Source organism: Panthera tigris, chromosome B1 (assembly GCF_018350195.1).
Source record: "Panthera tigris isolate Pti1 chromosome B1, P.tigris_Pti1_mat1.1, whole genome shotgun sequence".
NCBI lineage: Eukaryota > Metazoa > Chordata > Mammalia > Carnivora > Felidae > Panthera > Panthera tigris.
The window spans coordinates 182,711,687-182,728,575 of record NC_056663.1 but is presented as its reverse complement, the minus strand read 5'-3'; the positions used below and the strand labels follow the sequence as shown (position 1 = coordinate 182,728,575).

The 16,889-nt window shown below is 36.9% G+C and overlaps 1 protein-coding gene across 3 annotated transcripts in view; it reads left to right on the top strand.

Moving 5' to 3' along the window:
• Positions 1–16,889, top strand: part of TBC1D19 (TBC1 domain family member 19) — a 145,818-nt gene that overhangs the window by 46,500 nt on the left and 82,429 nt on the right. For all 3 annotated transcript variants that reach the window (XM_007091122.3, XM_042984816.1, XM_042984817.1), the window contains 3 exons: positions 440–486; positions 5,172–5,282; positions 12,959–13,031. In XM_007091122.3, coding sequence (XP_007091184.1) covers positions 440–486; positions 5,172–5,282; positions 12,959–13,031 — 231 coding nt within the window. The remainder of the gene's footprint in view (positions 1–439; positions 487–5,171; positions 5,283–12,958; positions 13,032–16,889) is intronic.

The following is a 16,889-nucleotide window of genomic DNA, read 5'->3' as shown; positions in this document are numbered from 1 at the left end:
AAGCATGGGGAACCAGGCAAGAAATAAGTACTGTAATAGAGAAAGCAGTGTGTTATAGAAATTCAAAAGGGAGAACAGTTTAATACAACTAGAGAAATTCGCTGAGAATATATTATTTGTATTCTAGGTACTTTGAGAATTCTCATATAGAACTTTGTTACACTGACATTGTGTTTTCAATTCAGTTATAAAGTTATTATAAATTTATGAGGGGAGACACTTAATTTCTTCTAGAATAGGTCATTTAGGCCGCCAAGGGAAGAGATTGCCCTTTCATTTTTGTGTTCCCAGTACTTAACACAATGTATGACACATTATTGATACTCCGCAAATGTCTGAATTAATCCAGCTCCACGGCCACATGTGAAAGAATCATTAACATTGTTATTAATAAGGATTCTTATATTAACTGAAATGTTCCAATCTATCTTAATTCCAGATTTAAGCCTTTTCAGACCTGTTTATGCACCCAAGGATTTTCTGGAGGTAGGTTGTATTGGATCAATATAGGTATATTAATGGGAATAAGTGGAAGAAATGATATGAGGATGTCTCCAGGCAGAGGAATCACCAAGTACAAAGCCCTAGAACCGTAGAATGACATGATCAGACTTGTGCTTGAAAATTGCTTTTGGAAAACACACTGGAATGTGGAAAGATTAGAGGCAAGTAAATCAATTAGGAAGATTTTTTTTAAATTTTTTTTTAATGTTTATTTTATTATTTTTGAGACAGAGAGAGAGCATGAACGGGGGAGGGGCAGAGAGAGAGAGAGAGACACAGAATCGGAAGCAGGCTCCAGGCTCCGAGCCATCAGCCCAGAGCCCGACGCGGGGCTCAAACTTACAGACCGCGAGATCGTGACCTGAGCTGAAGTCGGACGCTTAACCGACTGAGCCACCCAGGCGCCCCAGGAAGATTTTGATTAAAAAATACTAACTGTAAATCAGGTAGCTTGTAAATCAGGTAGCCTGCTGCAGCACCTATAGATGCTCAGTGAATCTTTTCCCTTTTTAGTCCTTCCCTGTTCTAGTAGTTTAGACAAGACACGAAAAAGGTCTGAACTAAAGAACAGTGTTGGAACTGGATAGAATTCAACAGATTTGCAAGAGATTTTTAGGAGGGTTTGGGAACTGATTAGATGTGGGGAGTATGAGAAAAAGAAAAGATAAGGAAGATCTTTAAGTGTCTAGATTGGGTAACTGGGCAGAGAGGTACTACGTCCTTGGGATAGAGAATGCAGGAGAAGGAACAGGTCTGTTAATGAAGATGATGAGCTTAATTAAGTTTGAGAAAGCATCTCGGAAATAAAGTAGGTTAGCGCTCACTAATTATTTTAACGGACTTACCTTTGATTCCACTCTTTCTCTTGTACCTTACACATAATCAGCAAATCCTGTCACTTTACCTTCAACATGTATCCGGAATTCAACCACTCCTACCTCCATCCTCCTAACGTCTTCCTGCTCTACCCTTGCCCACCTAGAATTTGTTCTCAGTGCAGTTTCCAGAGGAAGCCATTTCAGTACCGTTCCAAATAAGCCATCTCTGGTATCCGGCAGCTTCCCATCTCATTCTACTTAAAAGCCAAAGTCATGACAGTGGTGCGAAACATGCTATTTGATCTGATACCCCATTACTTCTCTGAGTTCATCTCCTATTACTTTCCCCTGATTTGTTATACTCCATTTACTTTAGCCTCCATGCTTCCCCCTGGCTTCCTGCCATCTGAGGGCCTCCGCTCCTCTTCTCTGCTTACACTGCTTTTTCCCCAGGTACTTGTCTGCACGTTCCTTCACTCCTTATGTCTTTGTTTAAATGTCACTTTCTCAGCAAAGCCTTCCCCCGCGGCTCCCTGCTTGGAACTCCTTTTATCCTTTTCCTACTTTGTTTTTCTTTATAGCATTTATCATTATTTAACATATTCTTTTTCTGTTTTCCTTATTGCCTGCCTTCTCCTATTAAAAGTAAGATTCACGGGGCGCCTGGGTGGCTCAGTCGGTTAAGCATCCAACTTCAGCTCAGGTCATGATCTCGCGCTCTGTGAGTTCAGCCCCACGTCGGGCTCTGTGCTGACAGCTCGGATTCTGTGTCTCCCTCTCTACCTGGCCCTCCCCCGTTCATGCTCTGTCTCTCTCTGTCTCAAAAATAAATAAATGTTAAAAAAAAAAAAAATTAAAAAAAAAGTAAGATTCACAAGGGCAGGAGCTTCTCATTCTGTTTTGTGCACTGTTGCAACAGTTACAGAGTCTAATAATTGAAGACTCACAAGACTTCACAGGATGCAGCCACAGAAGGCATTCTTTCAGCAAGAGAAAGAAAGCATCTGCAAATACGAAGAGATCCAAACTTCTAGGCTCAGCTCCCAGGGCTCTTTCTCAGTTGCAGAGGATGAGCTTTGTCTTTGGAGTAGGAACCGCTAAGATTCCTGCGATACACTGGTCTCGGGAGTCAAGGCGCAAGGAAGGTTTCCCAGGGGTCTTTTATATCCCCACTGGTAAATCAGGAGAAGCTAGCAATCTGTGCATTTTCAATAAGCCATGTGAAACTGATATGGACTGCCTCCCTGGGACATTAAGTAGCACATTATAAATGACTAGTTCGTGTATTTCATCCCATCTTGGCCAAGGGTCACCACCAGACATCCAGGTGTCCCTGGAGATAAGCATGGAGCTACCACAAACCAGCTGCAGGTTAATTGCTCTATCTCCAACAGGTAGAACGGTGCTTAGCACATAGCTGCTCAACAAATAGGTGCTGAATGAACGAGTAAAATGAATGAATGAGTTTTTCACATTTTACTTTTAGTTCTTTTCTGAACTGTTGTCTTTGAAACTAGTTTGCCAGCATAAAATATACAGTTGATGCTTGAACAACACGAGGGCTCTGACCCCCTGCATGGTCGAAAATCCACATATAACTTTTGGCTCCCCCCAAACTTAAGTAGCTAAGTACTACTGTTGACTGGAAGTCTTACTGATAACACAGCCAACACATATTTTGTATGTTAATATGCATTATATACTGTATTCTTACAATAAGTGTGCTAGAGAAAAGAAAATATTAAGAAAGGCATAAGGAAAAGAAAATACATTTTCAGTACTGTACTGTTAAAAGTCTGCATTTGAGTTGAAGTTCAAACTTGTGTTGTTCAAGAGTCAACAGTCTTAATTCTAAAGAGAAGTTAGTTTGGTCAGAAACTGCCTTTATGGTGATGGCATTATTTCTCTTAGCTTGTTAATGATTTCTCCCAAACTCTTCCCTTTTCTAGCACTTCAGGGCTGAAATTTCATGTAATTTTTGTATGATTATCTTTAACTGTTTTCTCCTTAATGGTCGTAACGTTCTGTTTCTTTCAGGACTGTTGATGAATTGATCCTTTTATTATTTATGCTGAAATTCTTCTTTAACTAAAGAACATTTTCTATAATTATATCTGTATAGCTTCTGCATTTCTAATATTTCTCTTTTCTATTACTCATGTATTCATAGTTTCCCTTTTCTATCCTACGTGTGTGAGGTTTCTGTGCAGTATGATACATGATTTGTGTTATTAGGCTAAAATTGCATTGTTCCCTATTAGTCTGCATTTTGCGCTGTTGATTCTTTGCTATATTTGTTTGTTTTTTTTTTTTTAACAAATACTATTGACATTTTTAGCCTTAATTTAGTGCTTGCAGTTTTGGGAAACTGTTTTGGCATTTTAGCACATTCCATTTTATCAGTGATTAGTTATCAGCTCATTAATTCCTTCCTCAGATGTGATAGTGTTTCTGTCACCATAATCTCCTTTGCTGTATTCTTTTTATTTTTTTTAAGTTTTTTTAAAAAATTCAGTTAATTAACACACAGTATAATATTAGTTTCAGGTATGTAAAATAGAGACCAGCGCTTCCATACAGCACTCAGTGCTTATGACAAGTGCACTCCTTAACCCCCATCTCCTACCTATTTACGTCATGCCCCCACCCGCCTCCCCTCTGGTAACCATCAGTTTGTTCTCTGTAGTTAAGAGTCTGTTTCTTGACTTGCCTCTCTCTTCTTCTTTCCCTTTGCTCCTTTGTTTTGTTTCCCAAATTCCACAGACGAGTGAAATCACATGGTATTTGTGTTTCTTTGACTGACTTACTTCGCTTAACATAATACTCTCTAGCTCTGTGCATGCCATTGTACTGGATGCTTGATATTTTTTTTCTCAAGAGTTTCAATTTAAAAATATTTTTATTATAATTATTCTTTCCCCGAAATGTATGTTATTGTTAGAAAAATAAGAAAACATGCATAAGGAGAAAACTTTTAAAAAATTACCTTTAATGCCGTCACATAGCAATAAACATTAAGTTACTACACATTTTTAAACTTCATATATTGCGAATATTTTTTCATGTTATTATATATATTACCTGTGTTAATAGAGGCAAATTATGCTATATTTTATTATATGAATTAACCACAATTCATTTAAGTAATTCCCTCTAATGGAATGTTTAAGTTGTTTCACATTTTGCTGTAATAAATAGTACTTCATTAACATTCTTTCTGCACTGTCTTTGCAAACATCTTAATTATTTGTACTTATAGAATTATTTGTACTTAATTGTACTTATAGAAGTGCAATTCCTACATAAAGGATATGTAAATATCTAAGACGTTTTTGACCTGCCTAATTTTGAAAAGTATATAAATTGTTAGTTTGGCTTCTGAATTTTTTTTCCTTGTGGGTTTGATTTAGAGGCGATACTCTGCAATATTATTCTACTATTTTTCTAAAAATCTTGTCAATATCTGTTTTTTCAAAGGGCTAGAGTTGATTCTGAAGTTTTTTCTGAAAATATTACAATCAAGATATTTTGATCTTTCTGTCACCTTCCCTGGTTAAATATTCAAGCAGTTTTGATTTTTTATTACCATCAAAATGTTTTTCATTCTAACTAAATTCTTTTAGACTTTTGTATGGTAGATCATCAGAATATTAAATTTAAGACATGTTTATGATATTTTAACATTTCAATATAATTTTATAGTTTTTTAGAATGTAATTAAATTACATACATAGCCCCAAATAGTTTTTAGTTTTGTGGTGATACACCGAGAATATCACTGGCAATTTTATAGGCAATTTTATTTTCCTATAAAGAAACTAACCAATTCTGTTGGATTTGTTTTTAAAGGTGTTAATTAATCTTCGCAACCCAAATTATGAAAATGGTGATTCTCTTAGTTTCAGGACTCATTTGGGTTTAATCCAAGTTCCTCTGAAAGTAAAAGACATCCCTGAATTGGTAAGTATCAGCATTTCAAAATATTGCATATTTTAGAAGACAACCATTAGAGAAACATTTTAGTGCTGCAAATATCTAAAACAATAGGGCTGTCTGCTCATTAAATAATGAAGCGAAAGCCTTCTTTTTTATTGTAAATATGTTATATAGAGAGTGAGTTGCTTTGCTAGTAGAACTAAAAATGAGTTTTCATGCACTTATCAATGCTTTTGCTTTTTCCTCATTTTAATCAAAAACAAAGATTTATAAGACAGCTTGTTGGGATTTATGTACATGATATATGACAATAAAATTGATTGAGGGTCGCCTGGGTGGCTCAGTCGGTTAGGTGTCTGAGTCTTGATTTTGGCTCAGGTCATGATCTCATGGTTCATGAGTTTGAGTCCCACATTGGGCTCCGTGCTGCTTGCACGAAGCCTGCTTAGGATTCTCTCTCTCTCTCTCTCTCTCTCTCTCTCTCTCTCTCTCTGTCTCTCAAAAAAAAACTATTAAACTTAAAAAAAAAACTGATTGAAATAAGTTGTGAATTTTATTAAGAATATTTAAAGAATGTACATTTTATTTCATTCAACCAACCTGTATTAAGCTTATCAAAATGAGGCACTGAAAGAGATAAAGGGAAAGGAAGATGAATTAGAGACGGTCTTTGCTCTGGAAACTGTCACATTTTGGTGAGGAAGTTAGTTTTAAAATAGAGCAATTATAGAAAGGTGAGGAGAATTCCTGAATGGAGCTTAGAAATTATCACTCCTGGGGCACCTGGGTGGCTCAGTTGAGCATCTGATTCTTGATTTCAGCTCAGGTCTTGATCTCACGGTTTGTGAGATTGAGCCCCCCCTCCCTGTCCCAGCCCAAGCTATGCACGGACAGTGTGGATCCTGTTTGGGATTCTGTCTCTGACTCTCTCTGCCCCTTGCCCCCTCACGCGTGCGCACGCGCGCGCGCGCGTGTGTGTGTGTTCATGTTCTCTCTTTCTCTCTCTCTGTCTCAAAATAAATAAACATTAAAAGAAAGAAATACGAAATTCTCACTCCTTCTTTTGTTAATCACCCAAAACAATAAGGAGCACAGAAATTTAAATACCGCCTTTGGTGAAACTAGCAAACAATGTGTAGCTCTGTTAGCGTGTCAGGTTGGAGAACTGGGGGGAGAGTGGTACATGGCTTAAACATGGAGGAAGGTCAAGCCCTACTGCGTCTCCCTAAGAGGTGGGAGGTGCGGGTGAGAGGCATGTCAATAATCACTCAGCTGTACATCTTCCTTGTTTTGTTTTGCTTTATTATGCTGGAGTTGGATCTTACAGACATTTTTCTTTCACTAACTGGCTTGATGTTAGGCTTTATCAATAGAGGGTTCTGGAGGGACACCACAAGACTGTAACCGGAGAAAGGAGCTTCCCTTGCGGTCCCTGTGTTTGGAAGCCAGCAGATCAGCATGCAGAAGCCAGCTCCAGACTGTACCCTCTGACAAGTTTCTTCACCAACTTCCCACCCCTGCACGCATTCCTGGGGCAGCCATTTTCTTCCCTTGAAAGACTGAATCTCATGGAATCTAAAAAAGAAAACAAACCAACAAAAACCAGAAATAAGCTCACAGATACAGAGAACAAACTGGTGGTTGACAGAGTGGAGGGGGGTGAGGGGATGGGCAAAATAGGTGAAAGGGATTAAGAGATACAGACTTCTGGTTATAAAATAAATAAGTCACAGGGCTGAAAAGTACAGCATAGAGAATACAGTCAGTAATAGTGTAATGACTGTATGGTTACAGATGACAACTACAACTTATGGTGAGCATTTCATAAAAAAAAAAAAAAAAAAGTCTAAATCTCTGTCTTGAGGACAAGGAGAACCCTTTCCTGAGTTCTTGGTTCCCTTTTCATCAGTCTAGAAGTCATAGTTACTTTCTGCATCATCTAATTTAATTCTATTTTTCCCTGTTCACATTTCTGGGATGATTTCTATTTCCCGGCTGGATACTGACTGATACAAGAAGCAAGATGATTTTCTCCATAGAACTTTGGAAAGCCTCAAGAACACCACATGATATAGAAGGCCTTGGTGAGCCACAGGATTGAAAATGAGACTGTGTGAAAGCCTATATCAGGAGAGAGTAGACCCCCATACTCCTACCAGCTTGCATATTCAGGTGACTTCTCCTTCCCCACGGGAGACCAGAGACGGGTTCTTTAGAGAAAAAGAATCATAAAGGCTAAGAATTTAGCCACTTCAGATTTAGAGCAGTACGAGAATGAGGCACTGTTTTGAAAACAGAGAAATTAAGTGAGAGTTGACCAAATGGTGAGGCTAATATCCTCATCCCCTACCTCCATCACTATGCCTGCAATTCTCTCTCCCCCCTGCACCTTATGCCCAATCCTTGCAGACATAGCTTCCAGTCAGTTGTTTATTGCCTCGTTCCTAAATATGACCTACCAGCCCAGGATCTGCAGATACTTGAAATTTTCCAACTTGAAAGGCAGACACCAAAACTAAAAAAAAATTTTTTAAAAAGCTAGTTTAGGGAATGAGTACCTATCATGAGCTTTAATAATGGTTTCAGGTTTGAATTTATGTTCACACTCACAGGATACAATAGGTCATAACCTGGCGTCAGATTCACTTAGATTTGTAGAATAATACAGGACAGAAAACAGCATGTCAGTATGTCAGGTAGCTTTTCTCCAGGAGTCCTTACAGCCAACCCTATGCTGCCTCCAGCCCCCACAAGGAATGCAGGCAATTGTAAGTGACGAAATTGCCTAGGTACAACAAAGGGACGTCTTACACAGGATAGGAACTGTTTCTTGTAATGCACGTGGGCATAGCATCCAGGGCCTCTCGAGACACCACAGCAGGCAGCTAAGGCCTGTGTTTTCCAATAGATTTTTATAGTCCACTCAAAGTCTTCTGTTTCAAGGGTCATATTTTTTTCAGAAATTGCATTGCTTAGTAATGTAGCTGGCATTCCTAGCCACAATTCGTGTGTGTGTGTGTGTGTGTGTGTGTGTGAGAGAGAGAGAGAGAGAGAGAGAGAGAGAGAGAGCGCGCCAGCACATTTTCAGGGCAACAGTGCTGGGAGAAGGTAAACCCAAGGTCATCTTCACATGGACAAAGAGGTTAGCCTGTTAACCATTTCTTCCCAGTAGAAGATTTAAACCATTAATATTCAGAGAGAAGATACAACTCATGAAACAAGAATTACACAAGAACAGAGTTTCATTAAAACAACAAATGAGAATAAGAAAGAACTCTCACAGGGACTTCTGGGTGGCTCAGTAGGTTGAGCGTCCGGCTTCGGCTCAGGTCATGATCTCACGGTTTGTGAGTTCGAGCCCCATGTCGGGATCTGTGCTGACAGCTCGGAGCCTGGAGCCTGTTTTGGATTCCATGTGTCCCTCTCTCTCTGCTCCTCCCTTGCTCGTGCTCTGTCTCTCTCTCAAAAATAAATAAATAAACATTAAAAAATTAAAAAAAAAAACTTTTACAAATCAAAAATATGGTATGCAAAAAAAAATCAGAAGAGTCGAAAGCAAAGCTGAAGAAATCTCTATGAGAAGACAGAGCACAAGGGAAAAAACCAAAGAGATGAAAAGTAAGAGGGAAAATTTTGTTTTTTTACTTAGATGATCAATCCAGAAGGGCTAAAATCTGACCAGTGGGAGTTCCAGAATGAGAAAACCGAAGTAATGGAATTATTAAAATCCCCAAGACCTGAAAGATAAGAATCTCCGGTATCAAAAGGCCCACCCGATGTCATGAATGAAAGAAGACCTGTATCAAGGCTCCTGAAAAGAAAACTAAAAACTTGTCATAGAAGGAAGACAGAATACATATAAAGTGTCAGAAATGAGAGTGGCATCTGACTTCCCGGCAGCAAAACGGGCAGTTAGAAGATTTTGAAATAATCTCTTTAACAATCCAACTGATTTCAAGCCAAGAATTCTATATATAACCAACAGTTAATCAAATGTGAAGTTGGAGTAGACATTTTCAGATATTTAGGTGATCTAAAATATCTACTCTTATTTGGGGAACTGTTGGTAGAAGTCTCCAAAACAAGCTCATAGATACAGAGAGCAAAGTAGGGGACCCAGGAAACAGGGTTCTGACCTAAGAGAATCTCCAGGATGACAGTGACAAGCGGTTTCAGGACAAAGGGTGTGCAGCAGGACCAGAGCGATTCTAGATTGGAGCAAGAGGCTGGAGGGTTCCAGGATGACCGCCTGCAAGAAAAGTTGGTACAGACTTGTTAGGTTTGCAAAATTATATGGTGGAGGATCTTTTCAGAGTTCTTGAAGGGTATAGGAAGAGATAAATGATTAGAGAAAATTATATTAGTGAAAAAAATGATTTCATTATCAGCTGCGTGTACCAAAAAAAGTAAAATAAAGGAAACCTATTTATAGCATACGACACGGCTCAGCACTGAATAATATTTAGTCATTAGTCATAATGCAAACTTTTAATATGGATTTAATCAAGAATTGATATATAATTATATTGGAATGTTGGACGGAGGAAAAGCGAATGTACATGAGCTAAAATACTTACAAGAAAAATCAATAGATACCTAAAATTGATAAGAATAGCAGTCTATATTTGTTAATTGAAATCTGGAGATAAATACCAGAAAAAAAGCTGAAAGTGGTTGTTTCTGGATAGTGGCCAGTTTTGTGTGTGTGTGTGTGTGTGTGTGTGTGTGTGTGCGCGCGCGTGCGCGTACACATGCACATGCATATATTGGAGGAATTGTTGTTATATATTTTTTAGCTGACTTGACTTCTTAAACTATTTGCTGCATGTGAAGGCAGTATAGCATGATGGTCAGTTGATTCTATTCTGAAGCTACCTAATTGAGGTTTAAGTTCTTGCCCTGCCCCTTACTGGCTATGTGACCTTGAATAAATTTTCTTGACCTTGAGCCTTAGTTTTCTTATTTGTAAAATAGGGATAATAATATCTCATAGAAGTAGTGTGCAGATCGGTAAGTTAAGATCAAAATTAGGGGTTGAATTGTGTGCCTCAAAAAGATATGTTGAAGTCCTGACCTCCAGTACTTGTGAATGTGACCCCATTTGGAAATAGGGCCATTGCGGATGCAGTCAAGCCAAGAGGATGTCTTATCAAAATAGGGTGGGCCCTAACACCAATATGACCAGGTTTTTTATAAGAAGAGAAGAGACACAGAGGAGAGACATACAAGGAGAGTGTCATAAGACAGTGGAGGCAGAGATTGGAGTTACGCATTTATAAGCCAAGGATCACCAAAGATTGCCGGCAATACCAGAAGCTGAGAAAGGCTTGGAACAGATTCTCCCCTAGAGTCTTCAGGGAGAGCTTGGCCCTGTTAATGCCTTGATTCTGGACTTCTAGCCTCTAGAACCGTGAGAAGACATTTTGTTGTTGAAAGCCACCCAGTTAGTGATACTTTTTTTTTAATGGCAGCACTAGGAAGCTAAAATAATATATAAAGCTTATAGACAGTACTTGGAACTTAGTAAGCAGTATATAACTATTAATCGTTAATATTACAACTTTGTTAAACAATTTTTAAGAAGTTATTTTTAAAAAGTGTTAGAAGTCCTTTTGGTAGCAGTTTATACAAAGTGTACAGAAAAGGAAGCGGCAGCTTCTTTTCCTGAAAGTGGTGGGAAGTCTCCATAGGGGTACTGCCATTTCGACTAGCTTGAAGGAGTTTTCTAGGTAAAGAAGCAGGAAAAGGACACTGTATGAGAGGGTCAGCATGTGCATAAGTGGGACTAATTGTGTCTTCTGTCTGACGAGACCCAGAACTGATGTGGCTTCATTCTTAGCTATTGAACAACCAAAAACCTATGGCTAATTTTCAAAAAAATTGTGGCTATACCCATTAAGAGTATGGTTAGTCCTTGTCTTCCTGCTCTCACTAGGGCTAGTTGTTCCTGCCCTCCCTGAGTCCTGCGGCCTGGCGATAACAATTCTGACTCGAGGTTTGGTTTGTTTGAGACCTTGGTCTCTATATGAGTATTAAACTTGGTTGTGCTCACTGAGTCATATGATCCTATAATAGATGGCTCTCAAACCTAGTTCACAATGTTATGTAGTCTCATCCATGTTAAAACGACATTTCTTTTTTAAAACAACTTAAAGTGAAGTTGTCGACTCATTCCTGTTTACTAATTCAGTCACGTAGAGGCAACCGGTTGGAATAGAGCTCAGCGGTGTGGTTCAGTATCATTATTGAGCCCCTCCGCTACATGTCACTGAGCACTGTGCCAAGTACTGGGCGTGCAAATATGTATAAGAGACAGTCCTTATATTCTCGGAGCTTCAGGTTCGTGGGGAGATGAACAGTAACAAAATGATGTGATTATGTACTTTGCTAGAAGTTTATAAAGGTAATACATGTATATAGAGAGTTGCTTATATCAGCCTGGAATATCAAGAAAGGCATTCCAGAAGGCCTAATACCCAGGGGGAGTTTTGAAAGAAATCTGAGATTAGGGCCCAAGTCTGGTGATGTTGAGTGAAAAGTAGTCCAGAGCAGTGAAATAGAAAATGGATATTCAGAGTTCTATTTCTGTGCCTTAACATGTCTTAGCAAAAGTAAAATTCTCCATTGTGATTACAGAAGGTAATATCGAAATGTTTTTGGACCTAAGTCCCTTCTGTAGAATAAAGATGAAGACTACTAAATAACCAAATACCTTATCATTAATTCTAATGATTTAAATGAAGGAAGAGTATTTGCAATAAATAGAAGATAGTGGTTGAAAATGGATGAATAACATTACATTTTTGCCTCTTTAGTCATTAAAAATGGGACACATAAATTGAAGTCTAGATTAAAGACAAGTTTAGTTAAAAATGGAGGTATAACATCAGTTACATAAAATCAGTACAAAAATGAAACGAGTGTGAATGTTAGGCTGGATAACTGTCTTATGAGGGACACAAATAAATCACTATTTAAGTAATACATAATTATAAAGGATTAAAACTAATTCCATTTTTTAAAGAAGGAAGTTTGGTTTTAGCAATTAGAATGGTAACAAAACACTGAGGCAAATGTTAATAGAAATATTTAATTACTTAGGGAGTAAACATAACGTGAACAATATGGGGTTGTGTTATTTAAAAAATAACAGACAAACATGATTACTTTCACTAGACATTACTAGATAAGTGGAGGAAGTCTGGAGAGTAAATCTGATTTATTTTTAGTTTAGCAGAACACTTGATAGTCTAATTTTACTTAAAAATTAATTTAAGTTGTTTTGGATATTTGCAGTGCTTAGTTGATTAAAAGCAGAATGAAGTACAGTACCACAGAAAACACAGGTAGAGAATCATATTGGTAATTTTAGATGATGAATTTAGAAATAAAATTGATGAATTCTACACATACTGTGTGTTTGTGTTTGAGGAATGATTTTAATGTTATTAGTTCTTTACTCAAAAGTATAATTATCATGTCTTTACTGAATCATCTATCACTTAAAAAGGCAAAATTTTGAACTAATGCATTACTACTGAAAAGTGCAATAATATCCTTTTAAGATATTTAAATGAAGCAAAAATTCATTTTACATTGTGATTTTTTATTTAAGCTGATGTTAAGATGAGATGACTTTTGTTTCTACTGTATGACAAACCACTGAGATGTATGTTAATTCTATGTGTGTTATTTTCCAGAAAGAATTCTTTGTAGAATTGGGCTTAACTACAGGACAGCTGGGTATAGATGATTCTACACAAGTGCCTCCTGGTGAGTGTTTCTCTCAGATGGCATATAATTAATGATAAATGAGAGTCAGTTTAAGGCTCATCTTTTCATTTCCAAATTAATCTAGTAACTCTTTTACGTCTGAAAACTAAGCATACTTTTTGATTCTCCTTGATTATTGTTAATTATTGAATAGAACTCTGTATGTTGCAATGATCAGAATTCAGCTAGATTTTGTATTTTTGTTTGAAGGTCTTTAAAGTAATTTTTGAAAAGTCATTAGACATATTTAAGTCAGTTTTTTTGGCAAAATCCTCATTGGCATCACTCATATTTACACTTACTGGCCATTACCATCTATTTTTATTGTTTGTATCATCAAGTTAATTGAATACTGATATTCTACCTAGTATAAATTTAGGGTATAAAATTAGTATCTTTTAAATATTAACCAAACAGAAAATTTCCTTAGCTTTTATTTTTTTGTGTGCATAAATACAATGTGTTTTTCATAAAAGATCGGATTGGTATTTAGCTATAATCAACAGGAAGTAAAAATTGACTTAAAATATGGGAGGCCCATCTTGTGGAATTGTTCTAGTCTTTCCTCTGCACTGGCTAGCTGTGGGACTTGAACAAGTCACTTTACGTTTCTGGACTTGCTTCTTTCTCTATAAAATAAGGAATTTGGCTATTTCTTATTGTTAATAATAATTATAAACCTAATAAACAGTCATCGAGTACATTACTATGTGCTGGATGTGTATTATCTCATTTTAACCCTAGCAGCTGTAGCAAGTATGTATTATTACCATTTTTAAAACTTTGTTAATGTACAATGCATATAGAAAAGCATAGGGGGTGCTTGGCTGGCTCAGTCGGTAGAGTATATGACTCATTATCTCTGGGTTGTGAGTTCAAGCCCCATGCTGGGGGTAGAGATTACTTAAAAAATTTAAAAAAAAAGAAAGAAAGAAAAAGTACATATACTATAAGAGAATGGCTCGTTGGATTTTTATGATTTGGGCACACCTATTAAAATACCACCCAGATCAATATACTGAGGCTCCCTTCAGTCTTCATCCTCTTTGTCAAAAATAACCACTATTCTGATTTCTAGCGGTATAGATTAATTTTGCCAATTCTTGAACTTAATATGAATGGAAGCATATAGTATCTACCCTTTGATGTTTGACTTCTTTTGTTCAATATTATATTTGTGAGATTCAACCATATTGTTTTATGTATTTGTGGGCCTTTTTTTTTTTTGCATGATGGTCGATCCACTGTAATAACATACCACACATTTATTTATCCCTGCTACTGTTGATGAGTATTTGGGAAGTTTCAGGTTGGCGGCTGTTACAAACAAGGCTGCTATGAACATCCTAGTATGTTTCTTTTGGTGAGCACGTGTATACTCCTCTGTTGAATACACACCTGAAAAGGCAATTTCCCTCTCCCGAGGTTCGCATAAATTCATTTTTAGTAGATAACTGCCAAAGAATTTTCAAAACTGGTAGTACCAGTTTATACTTCCACTAACAAGGGATGAGAGTAGAAGCTGTCTCATATGCTTGCTAATGCAGGATGTATTCCACCTTTGTTTCAGTCATCCTAGCGATACATAGTAGCACTGCATTATGGTCTTAAATTTTTTAGTATTGTGTAAGGTAGAAGTGTTACTATCATTTTAAAGTTAAGAAGTGAAGATGTTAAGTACTTGCCCAAGTTCACAAAGCTAATAAGTGCTAGAATCAAGATTCAACACTAAGCAGTCTGCCTCCAAAGTCTGCTGCCTCCCCTCCTGATCCCTTTGATAGTCTTTTCTTATTTTATAAGAAGATATCAGACATCTTACAGAATAAGATATTGCTATGGTTTGAATGTTTGTGTCCTCCTGAAATTCATATTTTGAGGTCCTAACCCCCAAGGTGATGGTATTCGGTGAAGTCTCAGGAAAATGGTTAGGTCAAGAGGGTGTGCCCTCATGAATGAGATCAGTGCCCTTGTAAAAGAGCTCTCTAGCCCCTTCCACCATGTGAGGACACAGAGAAAAGTCAGCAGTCTATAGCCCAGAAGAAGAACTTCACCACAACCCATCATGCTGGCACCCTGATCTTGGACTTCTAGCCCCTAGAACTGTAACAAATAAATTGCTGTCTGTGGGGTTTTTGTTGTAGCAATCTGAACAGATTAAGGCAGATATCCTATATTTCTGTTCATGGCCAGTGATAGCCATATACAACAAAAGGAAAAGGAAATAATAATACAACCTTGAATGATATTTATGTTTTTTACTTTTAAATTATCCTTAAGAATTGCTTAAAGTTGTTCTAAACTCTATAGTAGCTATGCTTTAGAAGACCCAATATTTTTCTTAATCTAGAGTGTAGTTCTTTCTTCTTTGATTCACAAACGTGAGACCCTGCTAACGGCCAGGGATTAGTGAACACATAGATATGACATAATCTTTACTCTTAGGGAAGGTATAGTAGAAATACAGATATAGATAAGACTCAGTGTGGTATTTGCTATTCTTGCATACAAGGGGCAGTTGGAGCAGAGGAAGGAGCACTTCTATCTTCCCAGAGGAGATTGATAATCTCTTTAGTTGATGCGTTTATTTTTACTCTCTACTTCTCAAAGGAATACTGCTAGAAATTGGGTTAAATTGGTGTCTATCCAATGAGATTGATTTCAGTGATATAGTACTTGGATTTTTACATGATTTGAGAATTGCTAACCAACAGTATTACTTAGAAAGAAGAACAGGGTTATAGATAACTACTTTTGCCTAGAATTCATGGGTATTTTTAATGTTTTGGTCTATGTCTGTGGCTTTGGTCAAACTGGAACTGTGCTGCTAACGGTTTGAAATGTTGCCAATACTTGTGTCTGGCTAGAGGCAAGTTTTATATTTAGGATTAAGTGTACTCTGACTTAAAGGCACTATATCCGTCTTTAAAAACCTGTGTCACTTATGTTTTATCAATACTCTTAACTCAGTTTTCATATTTGAGGTACATATCCTACTTACTAGCTTAACAGCTTTTACATAAATAAGAGTCAGGAGAAAAATCCTTACCTTTATAATACGGAATCCAGATTTTAAAATAATCTAAAGTTAGACATATCCATTATTCCTACAAACTCTCATGAATATTCATTATTTTAAATACACATATGTACACATCTACATACTTAAAATGGAAACCATGTAGAAGACTCATGCTAGAAGGATAAGCAAGATCAATACTCTTTCATAAGGCTTTTTGATAAAGGGGGGGGGTCATGTGTTTGATATTATTGCCTGAATATACATACTAATGAATTTATGAGATGGGATTTTGCTGAATAGACATTTTCAACAGTTTATTATTTCTAAAAGAAAAAGCAGCTTTAGTTGGCTCAGCATTTTCTGAAGTGTGTTCCATGAAGCATTCATCAGATAGATGTCCTGTGAAACAGAGGATCTTACTGCTAAATGAGGTTTGAGAAAGGCTGTGTCATATACATTTTTAAGATCTTTAGTTTGTGTCACTATCTTTAAGACTATGAGAAATCCTAAGTAAACTTCTAGCTTAGAATCTCCCCAATTCATTTCACCAGAGCACTTTTTTTTCCCAAGCAAGATTTACTAATATAGATGTATTTATTAACGTAGTCAATAACAGCATAACAAGCATTTTTTAAGTAACGGATTGGAAATTCTGGTTCTGACTTTTTTTGGCTTCTTATTCTTGGACTAGAAAATAGCACTTACAAAGCAAAGTCATTGTATGTCACATGATTGAATAGTTAAATTCTATAAAGAAGGTTTTTTTTAATTTTTATTTCCTACTACTTTTAGTGATAAAGCACTATTACCATCCAGTAGTGTCATCCATTTTTACAAGA